Here is a 24,486-nt window from a genome sequence, read left to right as displayed (position 1 = left end):
TCCCACTTACATCGTGACTCTTCTGACGCCCTATGTCATTTTGACAATTTCCTGTTTCCTGGCCCTAACCGCCTCCTCTTCACCATGGACGTCCAATCTCTCTACACTTCCATCCCCTACTAGTACAGTCTGAGGGCTGTCCGCTTCTTCCATGAACAGAGGCCCAATCAGTCCCCATCCACCAACACCCTCCTCGCCTGGTTGAACTTGTTCTCACATTGAACAACTTTTCCTTCAACTCCACTCTTTTCCTTCAAATCAAAGATATTGCTATGGATACCTGCATGGGTCCTAGTTATGCCTGTCTTTTGTGGGGTATATCGAACCTTCCTCAGGCCCCCACCCCCACTCTTTTTCCAGTATATTGATGATTGAATTGGTGCCATGTCCTGCTCCCGTCTCAAACTGGAAAACTTTATCAACATTGCTTCCAATTTCCACCCTACTCTCACCTTTACATGGTCCATCCTCAACACTTACCTTCCCTTCCTCGACTTCTTTGTCTCCCATCTCTGGAGATAGACTGTCCCTTAATTTCATTATAAGCCCACTGACTCCCACAGCTACATCGAATACACTTTCTCACACCTGCTTCCTGAAAGGACTCCATTCCATTCTCCCAATTTCTCCATCTCTGACACATCTGCTGTGATCATGCAATCTTCCACAACAGCGATTCTGATATGTCTTTCTTTTTCCTCAACTGAGGATTCCCCCCAACTGTGGTTGACTGGGCCCTCAACCGTGTCCGACTCATAACCCGCACTTCTGCCCTCATCCCTTCCCCTCCCACCCAGAACCGCGATAGGGTTCCCCTTGTCGTCACTTTCCACCCCACCAGCCTACACATCCAAAGGATTGTCCTCTGCCATTTCTGCCACCTCCAGCGTGATGCCACCACCAAATGCATCGTCGCCTCCCCTCCCCGTCAACATTCCGAAGGGATCGTTCCCTTCATGACACCCTGGTCCACTCCTCCATTACCCCCGACTCCTCATCCCCTTCCCACGGCACCTTCCCAAGCAATCGCAGGAGGTGTAGTACCTGCCCTTTTACCTCCTCTCTCCTCATCATCCAAGGCCCCAAACACTCCTTTCAGTTGAAGCAGCAGTTTACTTGTACTTATTTCAATTTATATTATACTGTATTCGCTGCTCACAATGCGGTCTCCTCTACACTGGGGAGACCAAACGCAGATTGGGTGACCACTTTGCGGAACACCTCCGCTCAGTTTGAAAGCAGGACCCCAAGCTTCCAGTCGCTTGTGATTTCAACACACCCTCCTGCTCTCATACCCAAATCTCTCTCCTGGGCCTTCTGCAGTGTTCCAGTGAACATCACGCAAGCTGGAGGAACAGCACCTTATTTTCCGATTAGGCATGCTACGGCCTACCAGACTGAACATTGAGTTCAATAATTTTAGAACATAACTGGCCCTTTTTAAAATTTTAGTTTCATTTTATTTTGTTCCATCTTTTTTTACCATCTGTTTTTTTTCATGTTTGTACTTTTGGCTAGGGCTCCTCGTTATTCTGTCATTAGCATTCCCTCTGCACTAATGCTTTGTCTTTCATCACACCATTATCACACTCTCTTTGCCTTTGTCCCATGACCTTGTCAGTTAATCTCTCTGGCCCTCTGTCCTATCACACATCTTCCCCTTTGTTCTCTTTCCCCCTGCACCCTCACTTTACTTGTGTAAAACCTATTACATTTCTAATCTTTGCTAGTTCTGATGAAAGGTCACTGACCTGAAACATTAACTCTGCTTCTCTCTCCACAGCTGCTGCCAGGCCTGCTGCGTTTTTCCAGCACTTTCTGTTTTCATAACGGTAGATGTCCTGCCTCTGTAAATTCTGGCCTCTGAGTTTGCTGCAAACATTAATGAAGCATTAGAGCCAATGATTGTTGCAGATTATTTTGATTTCTAGAACAGTACTCTATCTTGCATGTGCCATTTTTCATGAGACATAACCAGGTTATATCAATTACAAATAAAAGCAGAAAGTTCTGAAAATACTTAGCAGGTCAGGCAGCATCTGTGGAGAGAGAAACAGATGTAATGTTTCAGGTCGATGATCTTGCATCTGAACAATAAGTTTTCTGTTTTTATTTCAGATTTCCAGCATCCACAGCATTTTGTTTTTATATTAATTATAATTCAGATTTTTTTGTTATCATTATAGGCCCTATCAGCTCTTTAACATATATATTCTTTGCAGTGATAGAGAATGGCGCAAGTTAAAGTTCCGACTGCAGTAAACCTGTCTGGATCTACCCTGGGAGTCACGGTACCATCACCATCGGTTACTAGTGCAGGTCCTCTGGCTCTGCAGTCTTCTGTGAATGGGTCAGTCTCAGCCTCAACTACCAGCTGTGTCAGTCCTGCAGCTGGGCTTGTGGATTCTACTGTTTCTATTAATAACTCACCAGGTAAAACTTTTTATTCCAATCTGCATGCTGTCTTGAATTTGAGATTTGTGATGCTTTCAACTGACCATCTGATACAAAATGATCTGTGAAGGTAATGGGAAATGAAGTGTGTTTGACCATTTTGAATAATCACTTACTATATTTATGCTGTTTGTGTGAGCCAGTATAATTTATAAAGTAAATGGAATAACTTGCATAATTTTACAGAATAACCATGGTCTACCAAGACAGTGGTTAGCACCACAGCCTCACAGCTCCAGCGACCCGGGTTCAATTCTGGGCACTGCCTGTGTGGAGTTTGCAAGTTCTCCCTGTGTCTGCGTGGGTTTCCTCCGGGTGCTCCGGTTTCCTCCCACATGCCAAAGACTTGCAGGTTGATAGGTAAATTGGCTATTATAAATTGCCCCTAGTATAGGTAGGTGGTAGGGAAATATAGGGACAGGTGGGGATGTGGTATATGGAATTAGTATAGGGTTAGTATAAATGGGTGGCTGATGGGCGGCACAGACTCGGTGGGCTGAAGGGCCTGTTTCAGTGCTGTATCTCGAAACTAAACTAAAAACCAGATGATAAATTTAGAATTTGTAATGTTTGCTGGGCATTCAAGTAAAATATGTACCTTAGTGGGTGTTAGGGAGTTGAAGGTCTGAAATTCAGTTGAAGAGGAGGTCTGCATCTCTAATAATTTATGATGAAACCCCCTTTAACTTCCTCCTCTCAGTGTACACTGACTTTGTTTTCGGAATTTACTTTGTAGTCCTGCAGTGTATTACCAATGCTCTGGAGAGCTGCAGAGGCGTCTGAGTTTTGTCAGCTGCACAATTCCACTGACAATTTCAAGTTCTGAATGGCATTCAAAGGGCCTAATTGCCTACCATGCAGTTACAGTTGTAAAATTAATAAATTTCTGTTTTTGAAAGAATTTCAATCAAGGGAATTAATTTTCTCTAGTATTACATCAGCATATGTAAAATTCCTTAGTGTTTTATCACAGTCATTGATCTAATAGTTCTGTTAATGTACTTCACATACGAACAGGTGCCTTGAAAGTGCTGCCATTTATTTTATGCACTGTATCAAATACTGAGCTTTTATTTTTTTTAAATTCTGTAACTAACTTCCGGTTTGGAATCTAGTAGAATTATTCTTATGATATTAATTGGAAGTACAGAATCTACTATGTCTCTAAGCAAACTAATAAAGCAAGCAACCGTAATAAATCTCTCCAATGCAATATTTGTTGAAGGTGGTTTTAAAAACTTATTGCAAATGATTTGCTAAATAAATTGTTTGTATTGTACGAGGCAGGCTAATTGGTTAGTTCTACTTGGAAATGCTTGGAAAAGAAAATAATGAACATGGTAAATCTAATAAAATGGCAATAATGAAAGTTGGTGCACGCAATATGTCAATGGATTATTTGATCAAGTGCTGGAATATGGATTTGTACCCTTGCTCTCCTCCCCGCCTCACAAGAAAGGTTCTTTCAAGGTGGTCTCAGAAAAAGGCTCTTTGAACCACTTGATTTCATCCCTGCAGGATGACAACCCAATTCAGTTTGCTTTTTAATGTTCACCTGAACAAGAAGGCAGGGCCTTAGGACAACACCTCTAAAGATGAAACACTTCTTAATACTGAATTGGAGTGCCAACCTTGATTACAGACTCAAAGATAAGTGTGGGGCTTGAACCCACAAATTTCTGACACAGTACTACTGCCAGCTGGGCCAGCTTTTCCTTAGGGCAGATGGCGGTGGTGACTGAGTGGAGATTCTAGCTGCTTTCCTACAGAGAAGAAAGGTAAAGCTGCTTTTGTGTTGTGCTGGTGTTACTGCATTCTCCAAGTACTGAAACTGCAAAGTTGGATCTTTCAGATGGCCAGCCTTAGTGTGTCCCATAGGTTTTATATTTGGCTTGTAGCTGGCACTAGTATTAATTATGTGCAATAAAAACGCACCTTAACTCTTTCCTGGCCCAGTTACTACCTAATGGCATCATTGGGAGAACTGGCTGGTGAGATAATGAGTATGCTTGTGTGAGAGAACTGAATTAGCATTGTTACGACCAGGTGAGACAGGTAACTAGGGGTCCCTCTCAGCCTTCACCTGGTCTTACTGTAACAGAGTTTAATTTTAAACACACCGTGTTTTTAGCTTCGCATTGGTGAATCCTGTCTACCGCTTTCCAATTATAAGGCAAAGAAACCAGCACAAACAGGCTTTCTTAGGATTAAAGAAAAAAAGTTGAAATTTATTAAACTTGAACATAAATTCTAATTCGGTTGACGCCTACGGATACACGACGCGCCCACGCTAGCATGCATCCCTGATACACACATGCAAATAGAGACAGAAAAGAGCAGAAGAAAAATAAGGTGGAAAAGTTTGAGGCAATATCTGAAGAGTTTTTATTCTGGGTCTTCGAGCTCACTGTAGAGTTCTTGATTGTAGGTAGATCTTGCTTTTCGTTGGGGCCCAGTATTCTTCTTAAACCTTGTTTGCTGGAGGAGACTTTTCTCTCTTGGGGTTCATGTGTCTTCAGTGGATTTAGAGGCTTGTGAGAAAGAGATGGGAGCAGGCAGTCAGGAAAAGCTGTGGTTAGCCAGCCAGGAGAGATCTTCTCAGTCCAGGAGCATTCTGCTTTCTGCCCAAACTATTTGTAAAAATTCAAAAAACTCAGGTTGCCCAACAGGTTAGTCATGTGATTAGCTGGTTTGACCATGTCCGTTTGTGTATTCAGCCATTTTAGCAGTCAATCTGGAATGTGAGCTACCCCACCTTCAAAGTCTGGTGATCAAAAGTCCATTGTGGGTTAAATGTGTCAGGGAATGGTCCTTTGTCCTTTCCAAGCACTGTCTGTTAATATGCAAATGTCTTTCTAGCCAAGATCTGGCAATTTTTCAAAGCAAGCCATTCTTCACTTCAACAACTGTTTGAAATTTCATACTGTTGTTGAAGTGAAGAATTAACATGGTGAAATTAATATGCTTCATGCTCGACAGGTGGGGGCCAGCATGACACCTCCACACCCAGCAGAATGAAATGCGATGTGAGCAAAGCGCATTTCATTAAAAGGGTCGAGAGAAAAATATAAGATACAGAAAAACTTGCATTTCTCTCATTCATTCATAAATCCTAAAACTTATTACAGCCGGTCTGCTCTTGGTGCCATTGCTGCTTTAATTGCCCCATTTTTGGCATCCCAATAAACATGTGTTTTTTTTTGTAAAGTTTCTCTTCCATTTGCCCATTTCCATGGCTGCCTAGGGTCTTTGTTCCTGTTGAGGTCTGAAAAGGGAGATGGGTGGTTTCTCTCTGGTTCTGACTGTGGGGGAGGATTCTTTGCTAATCTACCCTTTGTCCTAGAGAACACTCCTGCCTGCAGGTATTTGTACAGACTCTACTGCACTCCCCTGTGGCACTTCGACTAGGCGAGGCATCACACTCATGGTTACTCTTCCCCCTAGAGATCTTTCTTTGTCGCTGCACTTTCCTGTAAATGCGGTTAGCAACTCTGGTGGGGTGCTTCTAGTGTCTGCATTTACATAGGAGGATGTGGGGTCTAACTTTTCACATTTTTCGGGGTTGGCTGACCGGACAGTAGGGGTTTTCATCCAGAATTCCTCCAGGACTTCCTTTAACCTGCCCTCTTGGTCACTTTTTCCCCTTCCCTTTCTAATCTTTTGCCAGCCTTGTGCCTGCCTGTTCCTTTTTGTTCTCGGCGGGGATCCCTTACAGTTCACCAGCCCTCTGCTGGAGGGTCTTCCTAACACTGGTACAGGACTTAGGGGTGTAGGTTTCACTGTGGATTGGGGTTTCCCCTCAACATGGCACATGTGGCAGCTCCTGCAGTACTCCACCACATCTTTGTGGAGTTCTGGCCAGTCAAACTGCTGTCTTTTGCTGGCTTTGGTCTTTCGTATACCGGCATGTACAGCCACTGTAGTCTCGTGGGCCCTTCTTAATATTTCTCTCTGGTACCTCTGTGGCACCACTAACTCTGAACTACTGCCCACTCCTTGCTCTCAGGTCTGCGAGGAGAACTCCATTCCCTCATCAGTCCCTCATTCTTTAAATAGTAGCAATCAGGGACTCCCTCTGCTTCACTTTCAGACTGAACAGCCTGTGCTAACTCGTGATACTGGGTCGGCTCGCTGAGTTGCAGTTAGGAAAATCCGTTTAATTAATTCCCTGGGTCTCCTAACTTTCCAAAGAAAGTCTTGGACAGGCAGACCTCCTGGTCATCTGCCAATGCAGTCTGCTCTGGGGGAGCTGGTTTGATCATGGCCTGATCCACTTCACATTTAGGGAAACTGCAGGGGTCCGTCTCCTGCTACTGCCCTGTCTCTCTGACCTCCTGCTGTCTTTCTTTCACTACTGGGGGCGGGGGCTACCACCTTCACCCCCACCAGATCATTACTTAGGAGCAGGTCAGCCTCGTCCACAGGCAGATTAGGGATAATCCTTACGGCCACTGGTCCCGACACTAGATCGCGCTCCAGGTGCACCCTCTGTACATACATACGCTGCCCTCCAATACCATTCACCACCATTTTGGTTTTCACTGCACTCTCTGGGTGAAAGGTCAGGCCTTTTCCCAGGAAAAGGGTTCTAGTGGTCCCTGTGTCCCTTAGAATCACTATGGGCTTGCTTGCTCCACTTGAGGGTATGTGGTTACTTTCCCTTTTTTTTTTTAGAGATACAGCACTGAAACAGGCCCTTCGGCCCACTGAGTCTGTGCCGACCATCAACCACCCATTTATACTAATCCTACACTAATCCCATATTCCTACCACATCCCCACCTGTCTCTATATTTCCCTACCACCTACCTATACTAGTGGCAATTTATAATGGCCAATTTACCTACCAACCTGCAAGTCTTTTGGCTGTGGGAGGAAACCGGAGCACCCGGAGGAAACCCACGCAGACACAGGGAGAACTTGCAAACTCCACACAGGCAGTACCCAGAATTGAACCCGGGTCGCTGGAGCTGTGAGTCTGCGGTGCTAACCACTGCGCCACTGTGCCTTCCGACACAAAACCCTGATAACCTTCAGGAATCTTATTAAATTTTCCTGTACTTGCAGCCATAAGCTTCCTGGGTCTCACTCTTACTGCAGTTAAAGCCACAGCTTGTTCTGCTGTGCTTTCCATCAGGGTTCTGTCTTCACTGAGCGGGTGTGCCCTGATTAACCCGACAGGTTTTCCCTTTAGCTTCCAGCAGTCAGCTTTTAAATGCCCTGCTTTATTACAATGGAAGCACTCAGGTCTCCGGGTCTCACTCTTGCTCACAGCACCTTCCTTTTTGGCTAGAGGAGGGCCCCCTGTGTCTCCTGCTTTCCTTTCTCTCCCAGGAATGCTTGGGCTCCTAACACCTTCCTACTGTTTGTCCATTTCGGATTTCTGGGGGTTCTCCCCTGGGAGATCGACTTATAAATTAAAGCAAACTCATCAGCCAGAATGGCCGCTTGCCGGGCTCTCTGAACCCACTGCTCCTCCATATGGGTCTTTATGGAGGGTGGGAGAGAGTGCTTAAATTCCTCTAACAGATTTACTTCTCTGATATTCTCATAGCTGAGCTGTTCTTTGAGAGCCCTCAAAAGCCAGCTGCTTGCTTCTTTCAAACTCCAGATAAGTTTGATTAGCTTGCTTCTTGAGGGTTCTAAACCTTTGGCGATAGGCTTCAGGTACTAATTCATATGTCCTGAGGATAGCATTTTTGGTCAGTTCATAATTTGATGAACTCTCATCTGGCAGCAGGGAATAAACCTTGTCCAAACCTTTTCCAGTTATCTTGCTTTGAAGTAAAAGAGGCCAGGTCTCAGCTGGCCATTTTAGCTGCCTTGACAGTTTCTCAGAGGACACAAAAAATACTTCTACATCTTCCTCATTGAATTTTGGAAGTAGTTGAGCTAGTTTTAACAATTTTGTATCTAGCCCTGAATTACGCTCCTCCATATTGACCATGCTTTCACTGGGGTTACTCTGTCACCCCCTAGTTAACTCAAGCCACTTCAGCTCTTTCTTTGCATTCTTTATGGAATATTCTTTCTCTCTCTCTTGTTCCTTCTCCTGTCTTTCATTTTCTTCACGTTCCTTCTGGAAGGCTCTTTCTTTCTCCCTCTCTTTCCTCAAATTCAAGTTTCCTCTACTCCAATTGTATCTTTGCTGACAATACCCTGTCTGGGTCTGCTTCTAAGCCTGTTTCTGCTTCTTCATATTCAAGGGAAAAATGATTTGCCACTAGCCTTAGGAGTTCAGACTTCCTAGCCTTGCCACATACAGTGATCCTGCACTGCTCAGCCATTTTCCTCAACTCCTTCAGAGACATTACTTTTAACTTATCCCAAGTTACTTCCCCCGGCTTGGGGAGCTTCTAGCTTCGGTTTCAGACATGTTAATATTCAAGCGCCCACAAGCACAAGAAAACTTGTATTGAATTCTTGCTCTTTTTTGACTGGGAACAATTTGGCTTCCCACTTCCCAATTTCTCTCGTTTGTCTGTGGGTCAATTCTGGACCCTAGCACCCAAATTTCTGTTATGACCAGGTGAGAAAGGTGTCTAGGGCTCCCTCTCAGCCTGCACCTGGTCTTACCATAACAGGGTTTAATTTTAAACACACCGTGTTTTCAGCTCCCCCTTGACGAATCCTTGTTCACCACTTTCCAATTATAAGGCAAAGAATCCAGTTGAAACAGGCTTTCTTAGGTTTAAAGAAAAGTTGAAATTTGTTAAACTTGAAAAACTCGAAGTCGGTTGACGCCTGTGGATACACGACATGCCCACGCTAGCATGCATCCCTGATGCACACATGCAAATAGATACAGAAAAGAGCAGAAGAAAAATAAATTGGAAAAGTTTGAGGCAATATCTGAAGAGTTTTTTTTTTTTACACGGGTTTTCGAGTTCACTGTAGAGTCCTTGATTGTAGGTAGATCTTGCTTTTCGTTGGGGCCAGTATTCTTCTTAAACCTTGTTCGCTGTAGGAGACTTTTCTGTCTTGGTGTTCATGTGTCTTCAGTGGATTCAGAGGCTTATGAGAAAGATGGGAGCAGGCAGACAGGAGAAGCTGTGGCGAGCCAGACAGGAGAGATCTTTTCAGTCTAGGAGCATTCTGCTTTCTGCCCAAACTGTTTGTAAAAATTCAAAAATCTCAGGTTGCCCAGCAGGTTAGTCATGTGACTAGCTCGTTTGACCATGTTTGTTTGTGTATACGGTCATCTTAGCAGTCAACCTGGAATGCGAGCTCCCCCACCTTCAGAGTCTGGTGATCAAAAGTCCAATGTGGGTTGAATATGTCAGGGAATGGCCCTTACTCTTTTCTAAGCACTGTCTGTTAATATGCAAATGTCTTCCCAGCCAAGGGTCCATTGTGGGTTGAATGTGTCAGGGAATGGCTGCTTTGTCCTCTGTTAATATGCAAATGTCTTTCCAGCCAGGATCTGGCAATTTTTAAAAGCATGTCCTTTCTTCACTTCATCAGTTTGAAATTTAATGTCCATGTGGCGAAATTAATATGTATCATGCTTGGCAGGTGGGAAGTTCCCCTCATCATGGAAAAGCTGAAAAGAGGATAAAAGTTTTCAAAAAAGCATTGCACAATAAAAACGAAAAATGCTGGAAACACACAGCAGATCAGGCAACATCTGTGGAAAGAAGGTGGTAGGATTAATGTTTCAAGCAATGGCCTTTTGCCGGATCTGGGAGATGTTACAGATAAGTGTGCATAAGGATTCAGTGTACAAAATTCTGACTTTTACCTTTCCCCACGCTATAATGTGCTTTGACTGATGGTTGTTTGCAACATAGTTGGTTGACTGCCACTTTTGAAACTTGCCCATGATAGACAAACTTGCTCCCAGGTTAAGCTAGGATGTAGTTTTCAGACTTCATTTGAAATTAGCCATTTTTATGGTGCCTCAAACCATGGCCTAGGTTTGCTGCACTCCACCATTTGCTTTACCTTAATGCTGCTGTTCTTGCCCCTTCTCTGGAAGCTCGAGATCCACAATTCCTATGGCAAAAAGAGAGGGAGTCTGGTTGCATTGTTTTCCATTTAAATTTAGACAAGTTAGTGAATGGAACATACGAAAATGTGGGCCAGTAAAGTTATCCTTTTTTTAAAATTCGAATTCTGGGTAGGCTGCATGTGTGTGTTGCATGTTTAGCACTTATATTATGTAGAAAATCTGATTCTGTACTTTTCCATATGCTAACATTGTAGCTAATGGACTGTCTTCTTTCAACATTGTCACTTAATGCTAATGAAAATAAACAGTGTAAATGTGTAATGTTAATACAATTTTGATTAACTTGTCTAACTTTAAACATTTGGAGGAATGAGTTAGATTTTTTGGAATGTCCTGTTAAAAAGACTCCCATCTGTCTTGATCTGACTGACTGCTTTTTATGTGCATTAACATACCAAACCACCAGTAGTGATATTTGTTGAAAGTAATAAATTATTAAAGGCATGTTGAGCCAGAGTGAGGAAGGAACATAATATTGCAGGCCACAGGAGGAAGATAGAGCAGGTCGGAGTGATGGGAGAGGCAGAATGGAGTTAGAGGGTGGATGGAGAAGCATATAGTAAGCTCAGAATCTAAACAAAGAAAAAGGAGTCTTGGAGGCCATTGACGGGAGTAGGTAAAGTAGGTTTATGATAGTGGGTGGGGTAGAGACTTTTACCCATCTCTAAGTCTTTGCCATGTTGGTCTCCTATTGTCTGAACGCAATGTCTTTTTGAAATGATTTCACTGTTCTTTCCAATCTGCTGCTGATGATTACACTGTGTATGGTCTTAATTTCTGTTTCTCTTTAATTAATCTTTTTTTCCTGATTTCTCTCTTATCTATGATTTAAATCTTTTTCTACTGCTTTCTAGTGTTCTCATTGCACCCAGATTATCTTGCCTGATTTTTGGTGTTATGAGTCAGGTAAACATAGAAAGATTTGCAGCAGAAAAAGTAGGCCATTTGGCCCATCAACTCCATACCTGCTGAAAAAGTGCTATCCAGCCGAATTCCTCATTCCAGCTCTTGGTCCATAGTCCTGTATTTTACAGTACCTCAAGTGAATGTCCAAGTGTTTTTTAAATGTGATGATGGTTTCTGCCTCTACCACCCTTTCAGGCAATAAATTCACCCTCGGGATGAAAAAGTTACTCAACAACCCCCTAATCTTCTACCAATTACGTTAAATGTATTCCCCTTGGATATTGATTCTGCTAAGGGAAACAAGTCCATCCTATCCACTCTATCTAGGCCCCTCATAATTTTATATACGTCAATCAAATCTCCTGTCAGCCTCCTCTGTTCCAAAGAAAACACCTCAGCCTACCTAGTCTTGTCTCATAGCTAAAATTCTCCATTCCTGGCAGTATCCTGGTAAATCCCGTCTGTACCCTCTCTAGTGCGATCACATCCTTCCTGTAATGAGGTGACCAGAACTGTATGCAGTACTCTAGCTGTTGCCTAACTAGTGTTTTATACTGGTCTTATACTTCAGGCTGCGAGCAATAAAGGAATGTATCCCGTATGCCTTCTTGACCACCTTTTTGACCTGTCCTGCTACCTTCATGAATCAATGGGCATGCCTCCAAGGTCTCTATTCTATTGCATTCTTCGAATCTTACAAGTTATTGTGTATTCCCTTACCTTGTTTGTCCTCTTCAAATGCATTATCTCACACTTCCCTGCACTCTTCCTGCCACCTAACCTCAGTGGTGGGCAAATTTTTGGAAAAAATTCCCAAGAAGTATAAATTGTCATTTAGAAAGGCATGGATCAATCAAAGACAGTCAGCGTGGATTTGTTAAGGGAAGTGTTACGACATGACTGCTCAAAACAAAGCCCCAATCAAAATAGATGATTCTGATTGCGGTGGTAGCAACGCACTGTCAATTTAGTCCCGTCACTCCATAGATCGCCTAACGTATCACTTTAAACTTTCCAAATTAAAGAAAACCACAGCCGAATTAAACCATCGATTAACCCTTGAATGAGGCAAACCAAACCAGGTGTCTTTAGATCAACAAATTAACTGTTTATTAGAAAAACTAAATGCTTAAACACTACTAAGATAAAAGCAACTTTTAAAATAGAAAAATTAGTGTCCTTGCAGATTTACACTTCCCGATGAACAATCCTCTGATTAAAGTCCACTCGCATTATAAACATACGAATTAGGAGCAGGAGTAGGCCACTCGGCCCTTCGAGCTTGCTCCGCTATTCAATAAGCTCATGGTTGAACTGATCACTCCACATTTCCACACCGACCTCCAATAACCTTCTACCTCCTTGCTTATCAAGAATCTATTTACCTCTGCCTTAAAAATATTCAAATGCTCTGCTTCCCCCGCCTTTTGAGGAAGAGAATTCCAAAGACTCACGACCCTCTGAGTGAAAACGTTTCTCCTCATCTCTGTCTTAAATGGACGACCCCTTATTTTTAAACAGTGACCCCTAGTTCTAGATTCTCACACAAGGGGAAACATCCTTTCCACATCCACCCTGTCAAGACCCCTCAGGGTCTTATATGTTTCAATCACGTCGCCTCTTTCTCTTTTAAATTCCAGCAGATACAAGCCACGCTTGTCCAATCTTGCCTCGTAGGACAGTCCGCCCAGTCCAGATATTAGTCTGCCTCCAATGCATTTACATTGTTCTTTAAATAAGGAGACCAGTACTGTACACAGTACTCCAGATGTGATCTCACCATTGCCCTGAATAGCTGAAGCATAACCTCCCTACTTTTGTATTCAATTCCCCTCTCGATAAATGATAACATTCTATTTGCTTTCCTAATTACGTGCTGTACCTGCATACTAACCTTTTGCGACTCATGCACTCGGACACCCAGTTCCCTCTGCATCTCAGAGCTCTGCAATCTCTCACCATGTTGATAATATGCTTCTTTTTTATTCTTCCTGCCAAAGTGCACAATTTCATACTTCCCCACATTATACTCCATTTGCCAGGTCTTTGCCCACTCACTTAACATATCTATATCCCTTTGTAGCCCCCTTATGTCCTTTTCACAAGTTACTTTCCTACCTATCTGTCAGCAGCAAATTTAGCAACCATACCTTCGGTCCCTTCATCTAAGTCATTTATGTAAATTGTAAAATGTTGAGGCCCCAGCACAGATCCCTGTGGCACACCACTCGTTACATCTTGCCAACCAGAAAATGACCTATTTATGCCTACTCCCTGTTTCCTGTTAGCTAGCAATCTTCTATCCATGCCAATATGTTACCCCCTACACCATGAGCTTTTATTTTCTGCAATAACCTTTGCTGTGGCACCTTATCAAATGCCTTCTGGAAATCTAAGTACAATACATCCACCGGTTCCCCTTTATCCACAGCACATGTAACTCCCTCTAAGAACTCCAATAAATTGGTTAAACATGCTTTCCCTTTCACAAAACCATGTTGACTCTGCCTGATTACCTTGAATTTTTCTAAATGCCCTGCTATAACGTCTTTAATAGCTTCTAACATTTTCCCTAACTGGCCTGTAGTTTCCTGCTTTCTCTCTCCCTCCCTTTTTGAGTAAAGGATTACATTCACTGTTTTCCAGTCTAGTGGAACCTTTCCCGAATCTAGGGAATTTTGGAAAATTAAAACTAACGCATCAGCTATCTCACTAGCCACTTCTTTTAAGACCCTAGGATGAAGTCCATCAGGACCCGGGGACTTGTCAGTCCATAGCTCCAACAATTTGTTCAGTACCACTTCCCTAGTGATTGTAATTTTCTTGAGTTCCTCCCTCCCTTCCATTTCCTGACTTACAGCTAATACTGGGATGTTACTTGCATCCTCAATAGTGAAGACTGATGCAAAATATCTGTTCAATTCATCTGCCATCTCCTTATTATCCATTATTAATTCCCCAGACTCACTTTCTATGGGTCCAACGCTCACTTTGTTAACTCTTTTCTTTTTAAAATATCTATAGAAACTCTTACTATCTGTTTTAATATTTCTAGCTAGCCTTCTCTCGTACTCTAAAGTTACCTTCCTTATCAATCTTTTAATCATTCTTTGCCATTTTTTATATTCTGTCCAATCTTCTGACCTGCCTCCTATCTTTGCGCAATTATTTTTTCTTTAAGTTTGATACTATCTTTAACTGTTTTAGTTAACCACGGATGGCGGGTACCACCCTTCGAATTTTTCTTTCTCGTTGAAATGTATCTATTCTGTGTATTCTGAAATATTCCTTTAAATGTCTGCCACTGCATCTCGATTGACCTATCCCTTAACCTAATTTGCCAGTTCACATTAGCTAGCTCTGCTTTCATGCCCTCATAATTGCCCTTATTTAAGCTTAAAATACTGATCTTGCACCCACTCTTCTCTCCCTCAAACTAAATGTAAAATCTTCCAGGGTCTGATGAGGAAAGGAAAATAGTCCGACATCCGAAGCTTCAAACTTTTCTTTCTTCCAGCAATGACCGCAGCAGATCAACAACTCGCAACCACTTTTAGCAGAATCAATCTGGCTTTCAAATTTTGAGGGATAATAAAAAAATGTCAGTTTAAATTCTCTTCCTTCAGTTCTAATTAACAGAGATCTCTGTTCAGTTCATGCTGGCCCAGCTGTCTGTTTGTTAGAACAGTCTGTCTCAGATACAAAGTCAGTTTAAAATTTAATCGCAACATTGTATATCGATCCTCAATCCCTGAGTGGCTGTATCCAAGGCAACCAGATTGTACCTATTGAAGCTGGTTGGTTCCCTCTCTGTATGGTTTTATCCAGCTGCAACCCAGAATGTACCTTCTCGGTAACTCCTGAGACTTGCTTGTTCTCAAAGCAGTACTGATCCTTTGCTGTCCTAAAGACACACCACATATTTTTCCCCCCCCAAAAAGTATCATGACAGAAGGTTCTGTCTGACTAACTTGATTGAATTTTTTGAGCAGGTAACAAGGAGGGTCAATGAGGGTAGCATGTTTGATGTCGTTTGCATGGATTTTAGCAAGGCTTTTGACAAAACTATATTTTTTTGCAAAATACCTATCAAAAGACATAGACTGAGAAAGGACCTGGTGACTCATGCCACAGCATCATTGGTGATAAGAGACTAGCAATGACAGGTAGATTTAAAGCATTTGACTGTACCCTGCAGGACATTTGGTAAAATAGTGAGTGTTATGAGGCAATTATGACAGCACGGTGACACCTACTGGCATCATAGGTAATGAGAAAAGTTATATTTGGAGCAAAAATCCCATCCAATTGGTTTATATGGGAGTTTTTGATGCAATATACCGAATTTGAAATATATTGTTGAGAAAATATGGATTTTGTTGGCTGTATTACATCTTTCAATACTTCAAATCACGTAAACATTAACATTTTCTGGTGTATTATGTTTAAGTGATTAAATGATTCAAGTATCAAATGTGTAGTCTTTCTAACAAATCAGGAAGTGAGTGATTGTGTGGCGTGAAACAGGGCTGTGTTCTCGCACCTACACTGTTCGGGATTTTCTTCTCCCTGCTGCTCTCACACGCGTTCAAGTCTTCAGAAGAAGGAATTTTCCTCCACACAAGATCAGGTGGCAGGTTGTTCAACCTTGCCCGCCTAAGGGCGAAGGCCAAAGTACGGAAAGTCCTCATCAGGGAACTCCTCTTTGCTGACGATGCTGCATTAACATCTCACACTGAAGAGTGTCTGCAGAGTCTCATCGACAGGTTTGCGGCTGCCTGCAACGAATTTGGCCTAACCATCAGCCTCAAGAAAACGAACATCATGGTGCAGGACGTCAGAAATGCTCCATCCATCAATATCGGCGACCATGCTCTGGAAGTGGTTCAAGAGTTCACCTACCTAGGCTCAACTATCACCAGTAATCTGTCTCTAGATGCAGAAATCAACAAGCGCATGGCAAAGGCTTCCACTGCTATGTCCAGACTGGCCAAGAGAGTGTGGGAAAATGGCACACTGACACAGAACACAAATGTCCGAGTGTATCAAGCCTGTGTCCTCAGTACCTTGCTCTATGGCAGCGAGGCCTGGACAACGTATGCCAGCCAAGAGCGACGTCTCAATTCATTCCATCTTCGCTGCCTCCGGAGAATCCTTGGCATCAGGTGGCAGGACTGCATCTCCAACACAGTAGTCCTCGAGGTGGCCAACATCCCCAGCATATACACCCTACTGATCCAGCGGCGCCTGAGATGGCTTGGCCATGTGAGCCGCATGGAAGATGGCAGGATCCCCAAGGACACATTGTACAGTGAGCTCGCCACTGGTATCAGACCTACCGGCCGACCATGTCTCCGCTTTAAAGATGTCTGCAAACGCGACATGAAGTCCTGTGACATTGATCACAAGTCGTGGGAGTCAGTTGCCAGCGATCGCCAGAGCTGGCAGGCAGCCATAAAGGCGGGGCTAAAGTGTGGCGAGTCGAAGAGATTTAGCAGTTGGAAGGAAAAAAGACAGAAGCACAAGGGGAGAGCCAACTGTGTAACAGCCACGACAACCAATTTTTTCTGCAGCACCTGTGGAAGAGTCTGTCACTCTAGAATTGGCCTTTATAGCCACTCCAGGCGCTGCTCCACAAACCACTGATCACCTCCAGGCGCTTACCCATTGTCTCCCGAGACAAGGAGGCCAAAGAAGAAGAACAAGAAGGACTTCGAGTCAGAGTCGCACAGCATAGAAACAGGCCCTTCGGCCCACCGCGTCCATGCCGACCATAATGCCTATCTATACTAATCCCACCTGCCTGCATTAATTCCATATCCCTCTATGCCTTGCTAATTGAAGTACCTGTTCAGATACCTCTTAAATGTCGCTACTGTTCCTGCCTCCACCACCTTCTCAGGCAGCTCATTCCAGGTACCCACTATTCTTTGTGTGAAAAATGTATTCCTTTGATCCCCTTTAAACCTCCTCCCTCTCACCTTAAGTCTATGCCCTCTAGTTTTAGTCACCCCTACCATGGGAAACAGACTCTGGCTATCTACCCTATCTATGCCTCTCATAATTTTATATACCTCTATCATGTCCCCTCTCAGCCTCCTTCACTCCAGGGAAAACAGACCCAGCCTATCCAATCTCTCTTTATAACTCAAGCCCTCCAAACCAGGCAACATCCTTGTGAATCTTTTCTGCACCCTCTCCAACTTAAATCACAACTTTCCTGTAGTGCGGCGACCAGAACTGCACACAGTACTCCAAATGCGGCCTAACCAACGTTATGTACAACTGTAACATGATGTCCCAACTCTTGTACTCAATGCCTCAGTCGATGAAGGCAAGCATGCCATACGCCTTCTTAACCAACCTGTCTACCTGTGTTGCTACTTTCAGGGAACTATGTACTTGCACCCTAAGGTCTCTCTATTCAAGAACACGCCCCAGGGCCCTGCCATTCACTGTATATGTCCTGTCCTAGTTTAACTTCCCAAAATGCATCACTCCGCACTTGTCTGCGTTAAATTCCATTTGCCAATCCCTTGCCCACTTTCCCAGTTTATCTATATCCTGTTGTAACCTTAGACAACCTTCTTCACTGTCCACTATACCACCAATTTTGGTGTCATCTGCAAACTTACTAATCATGCCCCTTACATTCACATCCAAGTCATTAATATATATGACAAACAACAGAGGGCCCAGCACTGATCCCTGCGGCACACCACTGGCCACCGGCCTCCAATCTGAAAAACAACCTTCCACTACCACCCTCTGCCTCCTATCACCAAGCCAATTTTGTATCCAATTGGCTAGCTTACCCTGGATCCCATGTGTTCGAACCTTCTGGACCAGCCTACATGCGGGACCTTGTCAAAGGCCTTGCTAAAGTCCATGTAGACAATGTCCATCGCCCTGCCCTCGTCAATCCTCTTGGTCACCTCCTCGAAAAACTCAATCAAATTCGAGAGACATGATTTCCCACGCACAAAGCCATGCTGACCATCCCTAATCAGACCTTGCCTTTCCAAATGCATATAAATCCTGTCTCTCACAATCCCTTCCAATAACTTTCCCACCACTGATGTAAGGCTCACCGGCCTGTAGTTCCCTGGCTTATCCCTGCTGCCTTCTTAAATAAAGGCACAACATTAGCTATCCTCCAGTCTTCCGGTACCTCAGCTTTGGCTAACGATGATACAAAAATCTCTTCCAGGGCCCCAGCAATCTCCTGCCTTGCTCCCATAGCATCCTAGGATGCACCTGGTCAGGCCCTGGGGATTTATCCACCTTAATGCACTTCAAAACCTCCAACACCTTCTCCTTTCTAATGTTGATATGCTCCAGGATATCGGTGTTCCCTCCCTTGAACTCACTAGCTTCCATGACCTTCTCCACTGTAAATACGGACGAGAAATATTCATTTAAGACCTCGCCCATTTCCTGTGGCTCCACACATAGATTACCACACTGATCCTTAAGGGGACCTACTGTCTCCCTAGCTACCCTTTTACTGTTAATATACTTATAGAATCTTTTAGGATTCTCCTTTATCTTATCTGCCAGGGAAATCTCATGGCCCCTTTTCGCCCTCCTAATTTCCTTCTTAACTGTAGTCCTCCATCCCCTATATTCTTCGAAGGACTCGTTCGATCCCAGCTGCCTATACCTGGCATTATCCCTCGTCAACCAAGGTTCCCTAAACTTGCCAGCCTTGCCCTTCCATCTAACAGGAATATGCTGGCACTGAACTCTTCCTATCTCACTTTTAAAAGCCTCCCACTTGCCAGACGTCCCTTTACCTGTAAACAGCCTCTCCCATTCTACTTTTGAGAGTTGCTATCTGATGCCATTGAAATTAGCCTTCCCCCAATTTAGGACTTCAACCTGAGTACCAGTCCTGTCCTTTTCCATAACTATCTTGAACCTAATAGAGTTATGGTCACTGGTCCCAAAGTGATCCCCCACTGACACATCAACCACCTGCCCATCGTCATTTTTTAAGAGGAGGTCGAGTGTAGCCCCTTCTCTAGTAGGGCCATCCACATACTGCTTCAGAAAACTATCCTGGACACACTTAAATTTTTCCCCATCTGATCCATTAGCACTAAGGTAGTCCCAGTCAATATTAGGGAAGTTAAAATCACCTACTATTACAACCCTATAATTCCTACACCTATCTGTGATTTCACTCCATATATGCTCCTCCTCTTCCCTCGGACTATTAATCCCATCAAAGTGATCACCCCTTTCTTATTTCTAGGTTCTACCCATGTGGCCTAGCTGGACATTCCCCCCGGGATATCCTCTCTAAGCACTGCTGTGATGTCCTCCCTAATCAATAGTGCAACTCCCCCTCCTCTCTTACCTCCACCTCTGTCACGATAATGGCTTGTTTATATTATAGAGTAGATTTTCCTGTGTACAGTGCTTGATAAGCCATGACACATTAGAAAATTGGGCGGTATCCCACTGCTCCTCTTTGGTCCCCAGTAATGCTGCGAACGTTTTACCTGTCTAGAATTTTATTGTTCCTCAACAGATGTTTTAATTGACACCTCATTTATATACCATTTCAATAATATCATACTAATTGGCAGTTTATTCTCCTGTACCTCCACCACACATAGGTGAGATGCTCCTTACATTCCGATGAGTTAAACATTGTGTGCTATGGAAGTAAGCATTTTAGTCATTACCATTGAAGAAGCATTATAGATTGGGACTTTGACATTCTGAAGCTGTATTTGACCAGAAGCATATCTGAAAAGGTTTGTCAATTTCTTGGTGTGTGTATAACTTCAGTATTTTTGAACTGTGCAACCTAAGAAAGGCATCATGCATGTGCCATTCGATGTGCTACCCAAAGGAGGAAGATGACTATATGACAATAGGGAAGCCATTCAGGACATCATGGAGGTCTGGCAACATCATGAGGAGGCCCTGTGTCTATAATTACTTGACAACAAGAATACATTGCAAGAATTTATTGGTCCCAGTGGACATTTTTATACCTGTCAAGGGGAACAGTACATCTGGTGACAAGGTTTACTAGGGAAGTAGTGAATGAGATTGTGATCTTCTCAGGGCTGATGTGGAGTCTCATTGCAGTGCTGGAACCACTCTTCCTGTCACTGTTGAAGTCACTGACCACATTTCTGAAAATTATTGCTACCAGAAGTTTTGGGGCAACAGGTGACATAGTCAACACCTACCATGTTCAACTCATTTGTGACCACTGGAATAAAATCACAGTTTTTTGACAGCTCACTTGATGCTCTCATCTTGAAACAGACCATTTTCTCCTTACTTCAGTGCATTGTTGGGATTAAAATATGAATGCTGAGAGGCTCTGTGCAGAATTTAACATCTGTAACAGCATAAGTGCAACATAAGTGCATCTATTAGGGTCATGCATTGAGAATACCATAGGAATCCTGAAGCAGAGATTACGGTGCTTGGACTGCACTGGAAGGGTCTTGCACTACTCTCCTATCAAAATATCCAGATCATTGTGGCATGCTGCATAACATTCCCATAGGCAAGGGCCTTACATTGGAGGTGCCAAAATCAAATTTCACAGATAACAGCAACTAGAAGAAATGAGAAAAGTGAGGATTGCCCTGAAGCAGATCTTGTGCATTCTGGCTTTGCAACCATGCAGATGCTTATTACCTTCTTCTGGAGATCTCCATCCTTGCAACTACCTCTTGCTCTCCCATCTCTGATTATTTGAGGCCATTTGATCCTAGGTTTCCCCACCTCAATCAGAATAAAAACATCTGAACCTGCCAATAATGCCCCTACCAAAGCCCTTCTGAAACAAATATAAGAATGTCAATATCTGATAAACATAAATTAAATATCATGATTTTTATTTACATAAAGTCCTATCCCTAAGTCTGCATCCAGGTTCTCTTGCCAAAGTGCTAAATTCTCCTGTTGTGACTCTTGTGCTTAGGAGTCAACCTCGTAATAGCACTCTCACCTGAGATTTATGGTTCAGGCTCTATACTGGAGGCTGTAAATGATTTGGGGCATACTGAAATCATGAAAAGTACTAAACATATACAAGTTTTTCTCCTTCCTGTTGCATCTTCAGTGACAGGAGTAGAGTAAGAGGTTAACAGCTAACTCTATGAAGAAAGCTCCTTGTACTGCGGTTGCTATTGATCTATGTGTGCTTTGAAACCAAATGCCCCTGCTTTAAGCTGCATCCCCTCCTACTGGACCTGCATGCTTTTAGTCACTCTTGGAATCACTTTTCAGTGTGGAGGGTGGAATGGATTCTCCAATAATACTGCAGGCTGGAGAGGATGCATCTGCTGCAGGGACCTCCATCACACTCCTATTTGTGAACTCTTTGCCACTGTATATACTCATCAGCATGACAACTGACCCTAGCAGCCCTTACCACTACTGAACCATGAAACCATGTCCCTTTTTGTTTGTCTCAACTTGTCCGTGAACCTATTCATGTAGAAATACAAACTGCAATGCTTAAATTACAACCCTGTGGCTTTCATGTCTGATACCTAAAATGGCATGGCAGCATAGCCCAAAGGCACCTTCCACTTTACTGGTGACTGAGAATAGACTGATGGGGTGGTAATTTGCTGGATTGGATTTGCCCTGCTTTTTGTGCCCCGCTTTAGAGGGCGGCGCAGTGGTTAGCACCGCAGCCTCACGGCTCCAGTGACCTGGGTTCGTTTCTGGGTACTGCGTGTGCAGAGTTTGCAAGTTCTCCCTGTGACCGTGTGGGTTTCTGCCGGGTGCTCCGGTTTCCTCCCAAAGCCAAAGACTTTCAGGTTGATAGGTAAATCGGCCATTGTAAATTGCTCCTAGTGTAGGTAGGTGGAAGGAGAACGGTGGGGATGTGGTAGGGAATATGGGATTAATGTAGGATTAGTATAAATGGGTGGTTGTTGGTCAAGGGCCGAAGGGCCCGTTTCGGTGCTGTATGACTCTGACGTATTTAGGCAATTTGCAACACTGTCAGGTAGCTGCCAGTTGTGTAGATGTATTGGAATAGCTTGGCTAGGGGTGTGGCTAGTTCTGGAGAACAAGTCTTAAGCACCACAGACTGGATGTTGCCAGAGCCTTTGCTGTATCCAGTGCGTTCAGCCATTTATTAATATCATATGGAGTGAACTGAATTGGCTGAATACAGGTATCTGTGATGCTGGGTACCTCAAGAGAAGGCTGAGCAGGATCAACCATTTGGCAATTCTGACTGAAGATGGTTGCAAATGCTTTGGCCATGTCTTTTGCACTGACATGCTGGGCTCCACCATCATTGAGGATGGGGATGTTTTGTGGAGCCTCCTCCTCTGATTAGTTGTTCACCACCATTCATGACTGGATGTGGCAGGACTGCAGAGCTTAGATCTGATCAGTTGGTTGTGGGATCGCTTAGCTCTGTGCATGCTGCTTCTGCTGTTTAGCATGCATGTAGTCCTGTGTTGCAGCTTCACCAGGTTGGCACCTCACTTTTAGGTATGCCTGGTGCTGCTCCTGGAATGCTTTCCTACACTCCTCGTTGTAACAGGATTGGTCCCCCGGCTTGATGGTAAGTAGAGTGTGGTATATGCCGGGCCATGAGATTAAGATTATGGTGCATAATTCTGATACTGCCGATGGCACACAGTGCCTCAAGGATGCTCATTTAGAGCACCTGGATCTGTTCTGAATCTCTAGCATGGTGGTCGTGCCACACACCACAATGAGGGATATCCTCAATATGAAGACAGGACTTCGCCTCCACAAGGACTGTGCAGTGGTTACTCCAACCAATATTGTCATGGGCAAATGCCTTTGTGACAGTTAGATTGGTGAGGACGAAGTCAAGGAGGTTTTCCCCTCTTGTTAGTTCTCTTACCACGTGCCTCAGGCCCAATCTCGCAGATATGTCCTTCAGGACTCAGCCAGCATGGCCAGTAGTAGTGCTACCAAGTCACTCTTGGTGATGGATATTGAAGACCTACATCCAGAGTACGTTCTGTGCCCTTGCTACCCTCAGTGCTTCTTCCAAGTGGTGTTTAACATGGAGGTTCATCAGTTGAAGGAGGGCAGTAGGTGGTAATCAGCAGGAGGTTTCCTTGGCTATGTTTGTCTTGATGCCATGAGACCTCTTGGGGTCCAGAGTCAATGCTGAGGACTCCCTGCCAACAGTACACCGTTGTGCCGCCACCTCTGGTGGGTCTGTCCTGCCGGTGGGACAGGACATATTCAAGATAGTGATGGAGGAGACATTGTAAGGTATGATTCGGTGAGTATGACTGTGTCAGGCTGTTGCTTGACTAGTCTGTGGGGCAGCTCTACTAATTTTGACACAAATCCCCAGATGTCCACCAGACTGGGTCAGCACAGCAGATTTCCTTTCCTGAAGGACATTAGTGAACCAGATGGATTTTTACGACAATCCAATAGTTTCATGAGCATCATTACTGAGACTAGCTTTTTTTAAATTACAAATTTATTAGTTAACGGATTTTAAATTCCCACAGCTACTGTGGTGGAATTTGAACTGATGTCTCTGGAGCATTAGTCTGGGTGTCTGGATTAATAGAAGTCACATTACCACAATTCTACCTTCCACCCAAAGAAGATGACACCATGTCATCTGATTTAAAACCAACATGTGAAACAATTCTTTGAGGGAAAAATTCTTGTTAGTTTTATTATAAATTATTTGCATAACCTGGATTTTGATTTGTTGTTTAGCACTGAGAATATGCATTTTTAATTTTTTTTAAGTAGTAGCATTTACAGTTAATTGAAATCATTTAACTGACATATACAGTTTTTTTTAATATTTGTTCTTGGGATGCGGTTGACACTTCCAAAGAAATATTTATTGCCCATCCTTGAGGGTAATTAGGAGTGAACAACATGGTGTACAACTGGAGGCCAAAAAAGTTGGGGTAGCAGGTTACCTTCCCTGAAGTTTATTAACCGAACCAGTTAAGTTTTTACAACAATCCTGCAGCTTTTATTGTAATTTTCTGGACCAGAACGGGACACTGTATTTTACATGGGGCCTAACCAAGGTTTTGTGAAGGCAATAAGTATGTGAAGTATGAGTCATTTTTTAATTGCAAAGTGAATATTTATTTTCTCCAA

General features: G+C 43.5%; 1 protein-coding gene across 8 annotated transcripts in view; it reads left to right on the top strand.

The window, feature by feature from the left end:
• stau2 (staufen double-stranded RNA binding protein 2) overlaps positions 1 to 24,486 on the top strand; it is a 545,941-nt gene that overhangs the window by 76,726 nt on the left and 444,729 nt on the right. For 7 of the 8 annotated variants that reach the window (XM_068032038.1, XM_068032036.1, XM_068032033.1 and 4 more), the window contains one exon: positions 2,223 to 2,433. The exons of the other annotated variant lie outside the window; for it this stretch is intronic. In XM_068032038.1, coding sequence (XP_067888139.1) covers positions 2,232 to 2,433 — 202 coding nt within the window. In that variant the 5' untranslated portion in view covers positions 2,223 to 2,231. The remainder of the gene's footprint in view (positions 1 to 2,222; positions 2,434 to 24,486) is intronic. 8 annotated transcript variants of the gene reach the window in all.

Source organism: Heterodontus francisci, chromosome 5, assembly GCF_036365525.1.
Source record: "Heterodontus francisci isolate sHetFra1 chromosome 5, sHetFra1.hap1, whole genome shotgun sequence".
NCBI lineage: Eukaryota > Metazoa > Chordata > Chondrichthyes > Heterodontiformes > Heterodontidae > Heterodontus > Heterodontus francisci.
This window is presented reverse-complemented; position numbering and strand designations above follow the sequence as displayed.